Source organism: Crocuta crocuta, unplaced genomic scaffold (genome assembly GCF_008692635.1).
Source record: "Crocuta crocuta isolate KB4526 unplaced genomic scaffold, BGI_CrCroc_1.0 scaffold212, whole genome shotgun sequence".
NCBI classification, from domain to species: Eukaryota; Metazoa; Chordata; class Mammalia; order Carnivora; family Hyaenidae; genus Crocuta; species Crocuta crocuta.
This window is the reverse complement of record NW_027528607.1, coordinates 139,483-157,929: the sequence shown is the minus strand read 5'-3', so window position 1 is coordinate 157,929 and position 18,447 is coordinate 139,483. Positions and strand designations below refer to the sequence as shown.

The 18,447-nt window shown below is 36.1% G+C and overlaps 1 protein-coding gene across 1 annotated transcript; it reads left to right on the top strand.

Moving 5' to 3' along the window:
* The first annotated feature begins 13,968 nt into the window (after positions 1 to 13,968).
* OR52N1 (olfactory receptor family 52 subfamily N member 1) lies at positions 13,969 to 14,931 on the top strand. Its single transcript, XM_077754612.1, has one exon. It carries the CDS (start codon positions 13,969 to 13,971, stop codon positions 14,929 to 14,931), a length of 963 nt encoding a protein of 320 aa, XP_077610738.1.
* Positions 14,932 to 18,447: the final 3,516 nt, after the last annotated feature.

Below are 18,447 nucleotides of genomic sequence, written 5' to 3'. Positions count from 1 at the left end.
AAATGCAAAGCATGTTACTTTCTGTACCAATAAAAATGTCCTATACAAGAAGATAGTAGTGACATTACTTTCATTCTGAGACAAAAGAGGAACAAGCATTTTGCACAATATAAATAAAAATTCAAGAGAAAAATAATCTTTTTGTATCCACACTGTTATTTGATTCTACTGAGTACTACTGGGCCTCTTAATGAATCAAAGGAATGCTAACATCCTGCAAACGTTGTAACAGAGACCTGATCTTCCTTGGTTTTATTCTGTAAACTCTGTTGATGTGCACATGCTCATATTCTCAGGCCATTTTCTAGTGCTTGTTTCTGTTCCCTTAACCTGTTTCCAATTTATCTTTCTGTTGAACAATACTGATTCTTTTAACTTCTCACTTCTCTTTTAATTCCTTCTTCCAAGAAGTCTTTGCAGACATGTTGGCTGGATTGTAATCAGTTGAATCATATGAGCACTTATTACACACAGGTAAAATGTGTCTACCTATTACATACAGGTACGATGGAGCTGAGGATTGTCTAGATTTTACCAGTCTATGCCTTTCAAGTCTGGATTTTCCAAGACAAAATAATCAAAGATAAGATTTGGTGGGCCAAAATTACTTAGTACGTTATAACTTAGATATGATGGCCACAGTCATTTCACTCTATATATCTGGTTGTTTCTTGCTGGTAAACATAAAAGATTCTACTACTTGCATTTAACCAATGACATTGTAAAGTACTATGCAATTATCACAGTTTCTCTTAGTTTCCAAAATTTCCATGTAGATAAGCATACTATATAAATAATCATAATTATTTTAGTCTTTTTGTTATATTATGTTTGGCCTCAAATAACTATGAAAATTATACTGGATAGGGTGAAAGTTTTCTTACTTATTTTGTTTCTTGAAAACAGTTAGTTTTCTATCTTTCTTCAATGTTCTGGGATGTGGTTTTAACCTGAAAGGTTTTTGATTGACACTATGACTTCAGGTCATTTTTCTTTCTTCCTTTCTTTTGTTTTTGAGAAAACTCCTCTTTATCTTATATTTTTAAAATGCTTTCCTTAGTCATTGTTTTCAACAGGCTTACTCATTTCCCACAGCAGTGTATTGTATATCTTGTTGCATTTACAAAAATTAATTTATGTATTCCTTTGGTATACTTCAGTCTACCCCATTAAGCAGTATTTTCCAAAGTTCTAATTTTGATTGTTTCTTTTGATTGTTTTTCTCTCCTGTGTGAGTGTGTGTGTGTGTGTGTGTGTGTGTGTGTGAAGAGAGAGAGAGAGAGAGAGAGGAATTGAGCCTAAGAATTTTCTATATAAATGGTTGGTTTGTGTGTTTTTATCTATTACTTTTAACAAGTGAAAAACTTTTCAAATGATGTCATATAAACAATATATAAAAATGATAAAAAGCAATTTTCTTTCTAGAAAGCATGAAAAGACTAGAATTGATGGGTTGTTAAAGCAATTTGCTCAGCTGTAAATTGAGCAAACCAGGTAAACATTAAGTATATGATGGAAATTTTCACCACAACTTGGAATATATAGTGCTATGGTAATTATTGTTAGTATTATTACATTATTTGTCTTTATAAAATAAATGAGACAAAACAATATCTAGCCTCTTTATATCTCGCTCAGAGCAAAAGCTGACATCCCTGTAGTTGTTTACAACATCCTATACAATTAGACCTCTTTGGAATTTCTAGAGGTGCCTGGGTGGCTCAGTTGGTTAAGCGTCCAACTTCAGCTCAGGTCATAATCTTATGGTTTGTGTTTGAGCCCCATATTGAACTGTGCTGACAGCGCAGAGCCTGGAGCCTGCTTCAGATTTTGAGTCTCCCTCTCTCTACCCCATTCATGCTCTGTCTCCCTCTAAATAAATAAATAAACATTAAAAAAAAAACCCTCTGGAATCTCTAAATGTGCCTCCCACTGCTCTAACCCTGATCCCCTCAGTCTATCCATACCTACTGGATGCTTTTCAAACTCAGTAAGCATGTGTACAATCCAGGGTGTTTACACTTGCCACATTCACTGTCTGCTTTGTTATTCCCCCGATAATACCATGCTAAATATCTTCACCGGTTCTAGGTCTCTTCTCAGTGTCAGACCCAAATTAAGGATTTTCTTTACCCTAATTCAAAATCATAAGCCCCAAATCTGGTGCAGTCACTCTGGAAAATAGTGTGGAGTTTACTCAAAAAATAACAAAAGAATTCACCTATGACCCAGCAATAGCACTGCTAGAAATTTATCCAAGGGATACAGGAATGCTGATGCATAGGGGCACTTTTACCCCAATGTTCTTAGCAGCACTTTCAACAATAGCCAAATCATGGAAAGAGCCTAAATGTCCATCAGCTGACGAATGGACAAGAAGATGTGGTTTATCTATATAACGGAATACTACATGGCAATGAGAAATAATGAAATCTGGGCATGTGTAGCAACGTGGATGGAGGGTGTTATGCTAAGTGAAATAAGGCAGGCAGAGAAAGAGATAACATATGTTATCACTCATATGTGGATCAGGAGAAGCTTAACAGAAGACCATGATGAAGGGGAAGGGGAAAAATAGTTAAGAGGGAGAGAAGCAAACCATAAGAGACTCTTAAATTCTGAGAACCAACTGAGGGTTGATTGGGGTCGGGGAGAGAGGAAAATGTGTGATGGGCATGGAGGAGGGCACTTGTTGGGATGACAACTGGAGGTTATCTAGAAACCAACTTGACAGTAAACAATATTAAAATAAGTAAATTAATTAATTAAATAAACACTAAAAAAAATAAAAAACACTAAAAACAAAAAAATAAAATAAAATTTTAAAAAACCCACAAAAAAACCCCTAAAATTGAAAGCCCCAGGGGCACCTTGGTGGCGCAGTTGGTCAAGCATATGACTCTTGATTTCAGCTCAGGTCATGATCTCACAGTTCGTTGAGTTTGAGCCCTGCATCGGGCTCCCCACTGTCAGTGCAGAGCCTGTGTGGTGTTCCCTCTCTCTTCCTCTCTCTGCCTTTCCCCTGCTCTCTCTCTCTGTTTGTCTCTCTCTCTCTCTCTCTCTCAGTCTCTAAAAAAATAAAGTTTAAGAAATAATAAAAAATATTGCAAGCCCCAGACCTCTGACAATCTTGGTATATCTTCCTCTCCAGATTTCCTGTACTTCACAGCAATTACCATTGTCCTTGATCCATCACCAGAATTTTAAAAATCTATATGCGCAGGAATTGCTATTTTGTTCAATGCTATGTCTCTTGCACTTAACATAGTAACTGGCACAAGAAAAGAGTTATAGAATGAATGGATGGATGGATGGATGGATTTCAAAGTGTCCTTTTTGGTTTGTCTTCCTGCTTGTATATAAAACCCTTAACAAATTAGTGTGTGTATTGAGATATCAGAGCGTCTGAGGGATGGAAAACATGGTTTCAAGACTCCTAGAATCCTAAAGGTTATTCATTTGTTTCTTCTTTTAGTGAAGTTGGAAATAATTAAAATTGGTATGAGTGCATGGAGTAGAGGCAAGTAATTGTCTTTTGTTTATTTTGTACACTTGAAAGTCATACATATGATGAACAAGAAAAGTTATAGGAGTGTAAATTTGAGTGCTAGTATTGTTATTCATTCATGCAGATAGAAATCTCTAGTAAGATAACAAGATTGCTGTTATCAGATGTATTAAAGCAATGGGAGAACGACATGTGTCATGAATGTTGTCATGAGGAAGTTGGGGTACATTGTCATGGGAATTCCTTCCAACTCTTGCACTAAAACATTTTCATTGATAGAGGTCTTACCACTTCCCAAGGAAGACTTTCCATCCACAGGGAGAAGACATTATTGTGCAGTCTTTTCCAAAGTTCTAATTTTTATTGTTTTCTTATTATTGTGCAGACATTTGCTTCCCTATAAAGTTATCTCTTTGGTCTTATCGCATTGGCACTACTGTGCCTCCTTCCTCCAGTGCCTAAACTACATTAATTTTTCCCCTACTTCTCCTCCTTATTCAAGGTAGTTTGTGAATCCCTTTGGTTTCAAAAGTCTAAAGAGTGAGATGACTTATTCCCCACGTTCAGCCATCCTCTAACTCAAATCTCTGCTATCTAGTTGCATATTTTCTCTGCATCTTATATATTTTTTTCTCCTGAATCACCCAAACTCACCCTGATGTCTGATGTTTTCAAATCTCCATTTTTAACTGGTATTGCTCAGGAAATTGTGCAGCATTGTTTAGGAGCCCTATATAACAACACTTAGTGACTTCTCTGGGGATTTTCCAAGCAAAAGGGGAAAATGTTTTTAACACTACACAAATAGATGTCCCATAGATCTCCGATGGGGAAGGAGATAAATTTAGCTTTATTGAAACTAGATCTATACAGACATCCTCTGTTATCTGAAAATAGAGTGTTCCTATGAAATGTCATGAAGCAAAGAAGCAATTGCCATGTATTTAAATGGAAAATTTTGTCAGCATTTCCCGACCCCAAAATAACCTGTCTTGGTCTTTTCTGACATGTTAGGGCACATCTTGTTAATGGATGTACAAAATAAATGGAGATAAAGCTCAGTGCTCACAGATGCAGTTCAAAGGTGTGAGGGTTGATGGCTGAGATGCTGAGTGTGGTTTCTAGGGAAGGAGTTTGGTGGGGCCACTGTGCTCAGGTGTTCTCTGCCTCTGTAACAGCTCATTGTAAAAACAAACACTGACTACTAGTGTTACATTGATCCTTTTTTTCATGCAAGTGAAAATCTTCTTGGATGTATTTTGTTTAGCAAAAGCAGTACTAATGTGGGTCTTTTGTAAAAGTGGGTGGCATAACACAAACTTTCAAAAAGTGGAGATACCTGTATTTACAATTTATTTGAGCCAAGAGGAAAATCCTCAGTAGTTACCCTCAAATTTTAACGACTTTTCTCTAATGGAACATATGACTGTCTGGTATCCATTGCAAAATAAACGTTGAACTCTATCTGCCTTCCCAGATTTCCTCAATTCTAGCTTCAAAACGGAAACAGGCACCTGCTCTATAACTCAATATTTCCACTTGTGGGTATTTGCATAAGAAATCTGAAAATATGTCTATACAAAGACTTGCCCATGAGTGTCTAGAACAGGTTTATTCACTATAGCCCCAAAATAAATATCCAATAGTGCAAGTGAGTGAATAAATGAGTTTTGGTAAATCCATACATAGATATACAAGAAGTAAATTAAAGAGAATAAACCACCAATACTCACGAAGCTGAAAACATCATGATCCCTGATTTCAAATTATGTCATAAAGCATAGTAATCAAACAGTATGGTATTGGAATAAAAACAGAATAGACCAGTGAGACAGAATCAAGAGCCCTAGACCCCTATGTTACACCACTCACAAAAATTAACTCAAAATGGATTATAAAGTTAAATGAAGATGTGAAACCATAAAAGTTCTAGAAGAAATTGTAGGGGAAAATTTCCTTGACTTCGGTCTTGGCAATGATTCTTTGGATATGACACCAAAAACAGGGGAACAAAAAAGCAAAAATCAAGTGGGATTGCACTGAAGTAAAAATTTCTGTGCAGCAAAATGGGTTCTGGGCATTAAGTAAGGCACTTCTTGGGATGAGCACTGAGTGTAATATGTAAGTGATGAATTACTGGAATCTACTTCTGAAACCAATACAACACTGTATGTTAACTAACTTGGATTTAAGTAAAAAAATAAAAAGAAAAAAACTTCTGCACAGTAAAAGAGACAATCAACAAAGTGAAAAGTCACCCTGCAGACTAGAAGATATTTGCAAACCAAATATCTGGTAAGGGGTCAATATCCAAAATATATAAGCAATACTCACTCTAAATGTCAATAAGCAGGCTTGCATCATACATAGCCACAGAAACTTGTCAGGCCACAAAAGAATGTCGCAATATATTCAATGTGCTGAATCAGAAAAATCTGCAGCCAAGAATTCTTTATCCAGCAAGGCTGTCATTCAAAATAGTGGGAGAGATAAAAAGTTTCCCAGACAAAAACTAAAGGAGATCGTGACCACTAAACCAGCCCTGCAAGACATTTTAAGGAGGATTCCCTGAGGGGAGAAAAGTCAAAACAAAACAAAAAATATCAAAAGCAACAAAGACTAAAAAGGACAGCAGAAACTCCAACTCTACATGCAAAACAATGGCAGTAAATTTGTATCTTTCAGTACTCTAAATATCAATGGACTAAATGGTCCAATCAAAATACATAGGGTAACAGAATGGATAAGAAAACAAGATCCATCTATATGTGGTTTATAAGAGACCCATTTTAGACCTAAAGACACGTTCAGGTGATGGTGGGGCACCTGGGTGGCTTGGTTAAGCGTCTGACTTTCACTTAGGTCATGATCTCGCGGTTCGTGGGTTCGAACCCCGTGTCGTGCTCTGTGCTGACTGCCAGCTCAGAGCCTGGAGCCTGCTTCAGATTCTGTGTCTCCCTCTCTCTCTGACCCTCCCCTGCTCATGCTGTCTCTCTTTCTCTCTCCTAGAAATAAATTTAAAAAAAAAAAACATTAAAAAAAAAGAAAGTAAGGTGATGGAGAACCATCTATCATGCTAATGGTCACCAAAAGAAAGTGGGGCAGCCATACTTACATCAGACAAGCTAGATTAAAAACAAAAGATTTTAACACAAGATGACAAAAGGGCAGGATATCATACATAATTAAGTATGATAATAATAATCTATCCACCAACAAGATCTAACAACTATAAACATTTATGCCCCCAACATGATACACCCACATTTATAAACCAATTAATCACAAATATAAATAAACTCATTGATAATAATACCATAATAGTAGGGGACTTCAACACCCATTTTACAGCAATGGACAGATCATCTAAACAGAAAATCAACAAGGAAACAATGGCTTTGAATGATACATTGGACCAGATGGACTTAACAGATATATTTGGAACATTTCATCCTTAAAAGTGGAATACACATTCTTCTCGAGTGCATATGGAACATTCTCCTGAACAAATCACATCCTGGGACACAAATCAGTCCTCAACAAGTACAAAAAGATAGAGATAGTACCATGCATATTTTCAGACCACAATGTTATGAACCTTGAAATCAACTACAAGAAAAAACTTAGAAAGACAATGTGTACTTGGAGATTAAAGAAGACCCTACTAAAGAGTGAATGGGTTAACCAAGAAGTTAAGGAGGAAATAGAAGTACATAGAAGCCAGTGAAAATGATAACACCAAGCCCAAAACCTCTGGGATATAGCAAAGGCTGTCTTAAGAGGGAAGTATATAGAAATTCAGGCTTTCCTAAAGAAGGAAGAAAGGTCTCATATACACAACCTAACCTTACACCTTAAACAGCTGGAAAAAATCAGCAAGTAAAACCCCAAAACACAGAAGACAGGAAATAATAAAGAATAGAGCAGAAATCAATGCTATCAAAACAAAAAACAACAACAACAACAAAAACCCAAACAAACAAACCAGTAGAACAGATCAATGAAACCAGGAGCTGGTTCTTTGAAAGAATTAACAAAATTGATAAATCACTAGCCAGTTTGATGAAAAAGAAAAAGGGCCCAAATAAATAAAATCAAGAATGAAGGAGGAGAGATCACACCAAGAGTGCAGAAATACAAACAATAATAAGAGAATATTATGAACAATTATACTACAATAAATTAGGGAATCTGGAAGAAATGGACAAATTGCTAGAAACATATACACTACCAAAACTGAAATGAGAAGAAATAGAAAATTTGAACAGAACCATAACCAGTAAGAAATTGAATGAGTAATCTAAAATCTCCTAAAAATACAGAATCCAAGGCTGGATAGCTTCCCAGGGGGGATTCTACCAAACATTTAAAGTAGATTTAACACTTATTCTTTTGAAGCTGTTCCAAAAAATAGAAATGGGAAAAACTTCCAAACTCTTTCTATGAGGTGAGTATTACCTTGATTCCAAAAGCAGACAAAGGAAACTAAAGACCAGTTTCCCTAATGAAAATGGATGCAAAAATTCTCAACAAGATACTAGCCAACTGGATCCAACAATACACTGAAAGAATTATTTACCACAATCAAGTGGGATTTATACTTGGGATGTGGGTTGGTTCACTATCTGCAAATCAATCAATGTGATAATCACATCAATAAAAGAAAGGACAAGAACCACATGATCTTCTCAATAGATTCAGAGAAAGCATTTGATAAAATGCAGCACACTTTCTTGATAAAAACCCTTAAGAAAGTAAGATTAGAATGATCATACTTCAAGATCATAAAAGCCATATTTGAAAGACCCACTGCTAATTCATCCTCAATGGGAAAAAACTGAGATCTTTCCTGCTAAGGCTAGGAACATGGGAGAGATGTCCACTCTTGCCACTGTTATTCAACATACTATTGGAAGCCCTAGCCTCAGCATTCAGACAACATGAAGAAATAAAAAGCATCCAAATTGGCAAGAAGGAAGTCAAACTTTCACTCTTTGCAGACAACATGATACTTTATATGGAAACCCAAAAGATTCCACCAAAAAGCTGCTAGAACTGATCCAGGAATTCAGCAAAGTTGCAGGATATAAAATCAGTGCACAGAACTTTGTTGTATTTCTGTACTCCAATAATGAAGCAGCAGAAAGACAAATCAAGGAATTGATCTCATTTACAATTGCACCAAAAACCATAAAATAAAATATCTAATAATAAAACTAACCAAAGAGGTGAAAAATCTATACACTGAAAATTATAAAAAGCTTATGAAAGAAATTGAAGAAAACACAAAAGAATGGAAAACCATTACATGCTCATGGACTGGAAGAACAAATGTTGTTAAAATGTCAATAATACCCAGAGCAATCTTCATATTCAATTCAATCCCTATCAAAATAACATCAGTATTCTTCAAAGAGCTAGAACAAACAATACTAAAATTCATATGGAAGCAGAAAAGACTCTGAATGACAAAGCAGTTCTGGAAAAGAAATCAAAGCTGGAGGCATCACAATTCCAGACTTCAACCTATATTACAAAGCTGTAATCATCAAAAGAGTATGGTACTGGCACAGAAACAGACACTCAGATCAATGGAGCAGAATAGAGAACCCAGAAATGGACCCAGAAGCATATGGGCAACCAATATTTGACAAAGGAGGAGAGAATATCCAATGGTATAAAGACAGTCTGTTCAAAAAATATTGTTGGGAAAACTGGACAGCGACATGCAGGAAAATGAACCGGGACCACTTTCTTACACCATACACAAAAATGCTGGAAGTCGCACCAACCTCACTGTTTGACAGTCACAGCGAGGAAATGACAGCGTTTGTACAGCTCCTGCCATGAGAAACGAAAACTGGTATCTCCTTCTGCTACTACTGGCTCGTGTTGGAAATGAACCTGCTGGTATTGACCAGGCCTCACAATATTCCAGATCAGACCAATATTCCCCACACAGATTCCTCATAAGGAAAAGCATATTCCTGCCTTTTCAAAAGGGATTTTAGATGAAAGCACTGTGGATGATTGTCAAAAGACTCTTCCTATGGGCCTTGCAGATCCAAGACTTAGATAATAAAGGGGATTAAGAACACAAGAGTTACAATTGAGCCTGGTCCTGAGACAAAGAGCCTAATTTAGAGTTAAGGACAGATATCCACCCCCACATAACTGTTTCTGCTTGGAGCACTGACCCTCAAGGCATCTTTGTTGATCAGTATTAGGAGTGACTTACTCTGTCCTTGAATATGCTGATTGCACCCTGTGAAGGAACCTATTGTAGGAACTTCTTTTGTGAGTATGGGAGCAAACATTATGTTTCCTGAAAGACCTGTTTTTCTTAATACTTCTCCTTAAACAAACAAGCTATTGACCCCTGCTCACAAAAAACTAACTTCACCCTTTTTATGCTAAAAACATTGTCTGGTATGCTAAAGACACCTTCCTTCCCCACAGGATAAGCATCTAAATCACCTACCTCAATCACTATTGATAAAGGTTATGCATGAGTCTTCTACAAATCTCTGTTCTGGGAAATTCTTACATATCAAAGAAATTTGTCATCAGAAATCATTGTCTAAGGCAAATGCCACTTCTGTGCTGTCCCCCAAACACTTAATTATAAAATAAAGTTGAGCCCCAGTCAGAGGGGAGATGCCTGCCTGGTGACCAGAAAGACTCTCTTGGCTCTCTCATTCCTCCCTTGCTGACACCGTCCATCCTTCATGGACCCCTGGACTCAGCCAGAGCTGGCCTCTGGCACAAAAATAAATTAAAAATGGATGAAAGACCTAAACAAGACAGGAAGCCATCAAAATCCTCAAGGAGAAAGCAGGCAAAAACCTCTCTGACCTTGGTCACAGCAACTTCTTACTCAGCATGTCCCTGGAGGCAAGGGAAACAAAAGCAAAAATGAACTATTGGGACCTCATCAAGATAAAAAGCTTCTGCAGAGTGAAGGAAACAATCAAAAAAACTAAAAAGCAACCAATGGAATGAGAGAAGATATTTGTAAATGACAAATCAGATAAAAGATTAGTGTCCAAAATCTATAAAGAACTTACCAAACCCAATATCCAAAAAACAAATAATCAAGTGAAGAAATGGGCAAAATACATGAACAGATACTTCTCCAAAGACATCCAGTGGCTAATAGACACATTAAAAAATGCTCAACATCACTCAACATCAGGGAAATTCAAATCAAAACCACAATGAGATACCACCTCACAGCAGTAGGAATGGCTAAAATTAACAACTCAGACAATTACATGTTGGCAAGAATGTGGAGAAAGAGGAACTCTTTGGCACTGCTGTTGGGAATGCAAACTGGTTCAGCCACTCTGGAAAACAGTATGGAGGTTCCTCAAAAAATTATAAACAGAACTACCCTATGATCTAACAATTGTGCTACAAAGTATGTATCCAAAGGATAAAAGTGTGCTGTTTCAGACAGGCACATGGACTCAATGTTTATAGCAGAGCTATGGACAATAGCCAAAGTATAGAAAGAGTCCAAATGTACATTGACAGATGAATGACTAAAGGTGTGGTATAATGTGGCATATATATACTATATGTATGTAGCATATACATATATACATATATAATACATACATATATAATGTGGCATATTTATAATATATAATGGAGTATTATATATTAATATATTAATTACAATTAATATATTAACTTATTATCTATTATTATGTTATATATAAATTAATATATTATATTAACTAATATATTAATTTCAATTAAAAAGAATGAAATTTGCCATTTGCAACAACTTGGATGGAACTAACAGATATTATGCTTAGCANGGGGATGGTCACTGTATTCTACTCCTGAAATCATTATTGCAGTATATTCTAAGTAACTTGGATGTAAATTTTAAAAATAATAATAATTAAAAAGAGATGCTATATAATCCAAAATAATCCATGTAAAATGTTAAAATTAATGAGCAAATTTATCAAGAACACTAAATCCAAGATCACACATTAAGCTCAGTTTTTTACAAAGCTTATTTAATTTTTACTCCCAATTTTTTCAGCACCAATTTTGTACATGACATTGTGCTAAGTTTTGGAAAAGGTAGAATATAGGTCTGTCTCCCAGAAGGATTTAATTCTGAAATTCTAAATCATTTTAGATCTATATATGCTATGTTGTAGTTATAAAAATTATACCTTCAAGAGTCCTAATCTATGGTTTGAGACAAAATAATTCCTAAGGCAATTCTCAATGGCTAAGCTAGGTTCCTTAGGACCCAGATATATCTGATTCTTAAGTCTCTTTTTTTTCTTATTATTATAAACACACACAAAGGAAATAAATTCTCCTCTGAGACTATAGTAGAAATAAATGGTAGCAATTATGTTTTTCAAACTCCCAAATTTAGAATATATCACACACACAACACACACATGCATGCACATGCACACAGGTGTGCGCCCAAACAGACACAGAATAGAAAAGTTCCCTCCTCCACCTGCCATCTCATGGTCTCAATGTAGGTATTAGATTTCTCTTGCAGGACCAAAATCATCACATAGACATGAGTATGAATTGATCTGTGGACATGTCTTCAGTTTCTCGAAGAACTCCAGTAGCTCTCAGGGTGAGCAGATTTCTGAATTGGGGGTGCATTCTTCTTCTTAAAGGGGTGGGTATTAATTATGATAGCTGAGCCAGGAGGAGGCATAAGAGAGTTGTCAAATAGGATTATTCTCCTGACTTTTGAAAAGGCACAGTGTATCCCACTTTAAGGCTAATTTTACATACTGGCTTATCTGCTCCATTTTCATTTTGAATAAAAACACAAATGTTTCAGCTACTGAAATATAATCCATATGGGGAGTATTCTAAAGAGAAGTAATCAGTCCCACTGGCTGTGCAAGCTTAAATGGGCTTTTCCAGGAGAAAATGATTTATACTGCAGTGGGAGAAAACAAAAGAGTTATGACAGCCTTATTCCACAGTTTTGTTTCTTGTCTACTTTTCCTTTTAAGAAATTGTTTGCATTTCATCTCACAGTTGTAATCGTTGAATTATTTCTCAGTTTGAAGAGCTCCTAGACTTCATATATTAAGCCTTAGTCTTTTAAAAAATAAAAATATAAGATTTTATAAAAGACATATGAGGACAGAAGAGTCAAGTTTATACAATCTTAGGTTTCCGATAGATACATCTCTGAAGTGTCAGGGAGATCACCTCTCACAAGTCCAGGAAGTACTATAAATTTCAGCATTGATATTTTATATCCAAAGAGACAGTTTTCTCTTCAATAGTTCCTCTGTAGGACCAGTCCCTGTATTTTACTACTTGTACATCCCCCCTCCAAATTAGCAAATTCCAGCCCAACTTAGCCCTCTTTTTCAGACTTCCGCATCTTTTTTGCACCCATCATATGGTCTTAACTTGTTTTTTATCTCCTCATGATCTACTGTCATACCAAATAGTCTCTTCTTACTATGCATAAATATTTTGTCCTTCCTTATTCTCCCACAGCTTCCTTTTCTATGGGCTATAAAAAATGAATTGAACATTTCCTTTATACTAGAATAAATTAGTTTTGGATATGACATAGGTTGAGAAATATTTGATTCTATGGCTCCCTGAAATTGTGATAGAGAAAGAAAATAAAGTGCTGTGTTCTAAAGGAAATGTCAGTTGTTTTAGTTTAAGATGATGAATATCTCCATTCATGTTGGATTAGACCCTAAATCCACTGGAAGAGACTATAGTCTTAACACATTAATGTTTCATAAGTTACTGCATTCCCAGTGATACTTCACCCATTATTTATGTTGGTAGTGATCCAAAAGCAGAAATAGGGGACCATTTCATGATATTAGGAAGAAGATTATTATGTTTTTTGCCTTTAATATCATTCTATGATTCCTAGAGTTCTGAATTTACATTTCCTCCAAACAAAAAGAGGGAGATTTGGGCTAAAATTAACCCACTGAAATCATTGTCAGGGTATCCATGAGGTAAGACTGATTATCTTAAAGATTAGTTCAAAAGAACTTTTGAAAATTATTAACATTTAAGAATGGAATAGTTATTTCTGACTAAGATAATGAGCCCTAAGAGCATGTTAAATATTTCATCAATCCTTGATCATCTGGTCACTTAGTGGCCAACTTCAGCCTGGAAAATGGACTGTAAATGATGATAACCCAAAACCCTGGACACATCCAGATCCAGCACATCCACTAAACCCAGTGAGTTCATCTTTCCAGTATCTGACACTTAAGGAATGGACCCAAATAGTGTATATGTCACAATGTCAACATAAAAGATCACATCTAGTGATTGATCTACAAGAAAGACAAATTAGCCATATGAAGAAGAAAATCCTGCTGGTCAGTTACTCTCTGAACCTTTTTTTTTTTTCTGCTTACAGAGCAATTCTGTAGCTGCTGTACCATGAACTTCCAACAGGTGTTATGTCATTCCTAAATGGCACTAGCCTAACACCAGCTTCATTCATCCTAAATGGCATCCCTGGGCTGGAAGAAGTGCATTTGTGGATCTCCTTCCCCCTGTGTACCATGTACAGCATTGCCATCACAGGGAACTTGGGCCTCATGTACCTCATTTACTCTGAAGAAGCCCTACACAGACCTATGTACATTTTCCTAGCCCTTCTCTCCTTCACAGATGTGCTCATGTGCACCAGCACTCTTCCCAACACCCTCTGCATATTGTGGTTCAACCTCAAGCTGATTGATTTTAAGGCCTGCCTGGCCCAGATGTTCTTTGTGCACACTTTCACAGGAATGGAGTCTGGGGTGCTCATGCTTATGGCCCTGGACCGCTATGTAGCCATCTGCTATCCCCTACACTATGCTACTATCCTCACTAATTCAGTCATTTCCAAGGCTGGCTTCCTCACTTTTCTTAGAGGTGTAATACTTGTTATCCCTTTCACTTTCCTCACCAAGCACCTGCCATACTGCAGGGGCAATGTCATACCTCACACTTATTGTGACCACATGTCTGTGGCCAAGATATCCTGTGGCAATGTTAGGATCAATGCCGTCTATGGTTTAATGGTTGCCCTCCTGATTGGGGGCTTTGATATCCTGTGCATCACAATTTCCTACACCATGATCCTCCGGACGGTTGTGAGTCTATCATCAGCAGATGCCCGGCAGAAGGCCTTCAGCACATGCACTGCTCACATCTGTGCCATCGTCATCACCTATGTCCCAGCCTTCTTCACCTTCTTCACTCACCGGTTTGGGGGACACACCATTCCTCCACACATACACATTATTATGGCTAATCTCTATCTGCTCATGCCTCCCACAATGAACCCTATTGTGTATGGGGTGAAAACCAAGCAGATACGAGAAATTGTCATTAGATTCTTGTTTAAAGGAAAGGACAATTCTCATAACATTTAAGTAGAGTCTTCTGAGAAGTTAGAATTCTCTTAGCCAGGTTGAGATCACCAAGTCTTCAGGGAACTCTACAAATGAAAGCAGATATCTGGGAATAGGAAATATTTTCATGGAACTTTAATTCTTCTATCTCTTTTTATTTTTTTATTATTTTAATGTTTATTTATTTTTGAGAGAGAGATAACAGGGAGCCGGGGGTGGGGGTGGTGGGCAGAGAGAGAGGGAGATATAGAATTCAAGACAGGCTCCAGGCTCTGATCTTTCAGCACAGAGCTTGACGTGGGGCTTGAACCCACAGACCACGAGATCATGACCTGAGCTGAAGTCAGATGCTTAACTGACTGAGCCCCCCAGCCCCACTCTACTACCTCTTTTTAAAGAGGTAGACACTATGTCTATGTAGGCAAAGACTCTATTCTGAAATTTTATGTTCTTCATAGGCTTACTTTTAGGGGAGAGTGCTTGGATCACTAGAACTGGAGTTGAACTTTTTAAGATTTTAAATCCCTGGCAAAACATGAGCTGTGCTCATCAATGTCTGTGCTAATTTATTTATCTCAGCATTCTCCTGCCAAAACCATTTGGAGTTCATTCCTCTTTCCCAAGTTCTTTTCTCCTGCTTTCATTCCCAAGTTTATCAACTGTATATCCATCAGTGCATACATATGTTCACCAGAAAACTTTTAAAAAATGTAACTTGCAACATATTCATGACACACAGTGTATGTCCATTAATATCCAAATTGAATAAATAAATACTTGTGATCTATTCAAGTATAATGTTGAGTGAAAGAGACCAAATAATATGTATTTTATGATTTCATTTAGATAAAATTCACAAGTATGCAAAACTAATTGTGGTCATAGAAATCAGGATGATGTTTAACTTTGAGAATAAAAGCCCAGGTAATGATGGAACAGAGTGTGACGGGTGCTTCTGAGGTGCTGCCACCGATTTAGTGCTTAACCTGAATGGTAATTACAGAGTGTATCCACTTGGTGATATTTATGATGTGTACTCTTTTTTGCATGAATATTATAGTTCAATAAAATATTTATTTAAAATAATATGTCTTAGACACACCCTCTGATCTCTCTCAACTGAAACATTTTCTTCCTGTGCTATCTGTCCATGACTAACAAAGTATATATTTTATTTTCTTTGCATAGTATGCTAAATTTAGTGTAAATAATATATATATTTGTACAAATTATGATTAAACAATGCAGACAAGACAATCATAAAAAAGGCAAAAACTCCATCTTGAAAATCTCTTCCATTTAGTTCCTTTCCAGAGATAGCATCATATGCGTACTTTTTATTTTTATTTTTATTTTCGGTGATTTTTTCTTTTACTCCAAGCTATGTTTAAATTTTAATTTGACTACAAACTACCCTGTTTTATACAATGAGGATTGTAACTCAATTACAATATGTATCACCTTTGTGTGATCATATGCATGTGTGTGATTTCTGTATGCGTGTGCATATAGTGTATACAGGTATATACATAAATATGCATATATTTATATACTTATTAAATGTGTATGTTTACAACTTTCTTCTTTCTATACTTCTAACCTGAATATTAATATGATATATTTACTTTATTTTATTTTTAATTAAAAAAATTACTGTTTATTTATTTAAAGAGAGAGGGAGAGGAGTGCCTGGGTGACTCAGTCAGTTGGGCATCCAACTTTGACTTAGGTCATACTCTCACGTCCTGTGAGTTTGAGCCCCGTATCGGGCTCTGTGCTGACTGTTCCGAGCCTGAAGCCTGCTTCATATTCTGTGTCTCCCTCTCTTTCTCCCCCTCCTCTGCTCATGCTCTGTTTCTGTCTCCTTCAAAAATAAATAAACATTAGAGAGAGAGAGAGAGCACGAACAGGGGAAGGGCAAAGAGAGAGGAGACAGAGAATCTGAAGAAGACTCTGTGCTATCAGCACAAAGCCTGACATGAGGTTCAAACCCATTAGCCATGAGATCAAGACCTGACCTCAAGTCAAATGCTCAACTGACTGAGCCACCCAGGTGCCCAAAATCAAATATTTTTTAATTACCTAATCTAAAGATCATTAGTACTATCAATGATTCCACAAATCTTCCTAGATTTGTTTATAATTTGATTGTAATAGTTGAAAACTAATAAACAGTACTTGAATTCCTGTGATTATATGAATATTGATATAAATATTTAGTATGAATGTATATTACTTTACAACCAAGTCAGGATTACATTTCTTTCTGTATTTTGTCCAATGTTACCATCCTTATTATTTTTGCAGGAGAATATTTCCAGCATCAATATTTTTCAGAGCTATCTGATAATATATTCACCCACAAAACAATGAAAGGATTTCTATGAAAAAGGGGCAAGCAGACAATTAGAAAATAACTTTTATAAAAGAAAAGAATTACTCATGGCAAAAATATTTAAGGAAAGGAAAACAGAGTTGCAAAAATCTCCCAAAAAGAAAAAGAGGCAAGGAAAACATAAAATATGAAAGAAAAATAAAGAGATACAGAAGTTCTGTCCAAAAGAGCAAAAAAGTCTGACTTTTAGGGTTTACATTAAGAGAGAAAACTGTTTAGGTAAATGGAGAATTTATCCAAACAACTATAAAATAATATTTTCTATAACAAAATTAAAAAGTTGTATTTTAAGAAATATCAAGAAATACCAAAATACCTAGAATACCCTTTATAAAAGATTCAAATTTGGACATACTGCTGTGAAATTAATGGCTATAAATATAATGAAGACATACTTAACAATTTCAGATAGAAAACAAACATTAAAATAATTTAAAAAATCAATGCATGTTTACATAATTAAAAAGGATACCTACCAGCAAATACTGATGTTGGAAGACCATAGAGTAGTTTTCTTACTATGAAAATAAATAATTATTAGACTAGACTTCTGTTTTCAATTTAATAATCAAATATGTGATTGGTAAAGTTATTTTAAATATGAAAAACTGAAGAAAGAAGGTCTGCATAACAGCTTTTCTCAGAAATTATTTGAAGATGGGGCACATGGGTGGTTCAGTCAGTTGAGTGTCTGACTCTTGATTTCGGCTCAGATCATGATTTTGCGGTTTGTGGGATGGAGCCCCGCATTGGACTGTGCTGTCAGTGCAGAGACTGCTTGGGATTCTCTCTCCCTCTCCCTCCACCCCTCCCCTACTCGCTCTCTCTCAAAATAAATAAACATTAAAAAAGAAAGCTATTTGAGGATGTACTCCAGCAATATGAGAGAATAACCCAAATATGCTAATCCATGGAATTTAGGGGTTAGTGGTTTCAGTCTAAGAAAGGAAAGTAAAAATTCCCACCACTCTGAATAAATAAGATTGAAGGTGAGAATAACTTCTTGTAGACCAAATTTCAATGATTATTCTTGTGTTCAGTCAATTTCTGCTTATATCACTAGAAACTTAGAATTGTTGCCACTACCTGCCTCAAGGATGGTTTAAGTAGATCAGTTCTAAAGATCCTTTTAGTTCCTTTTG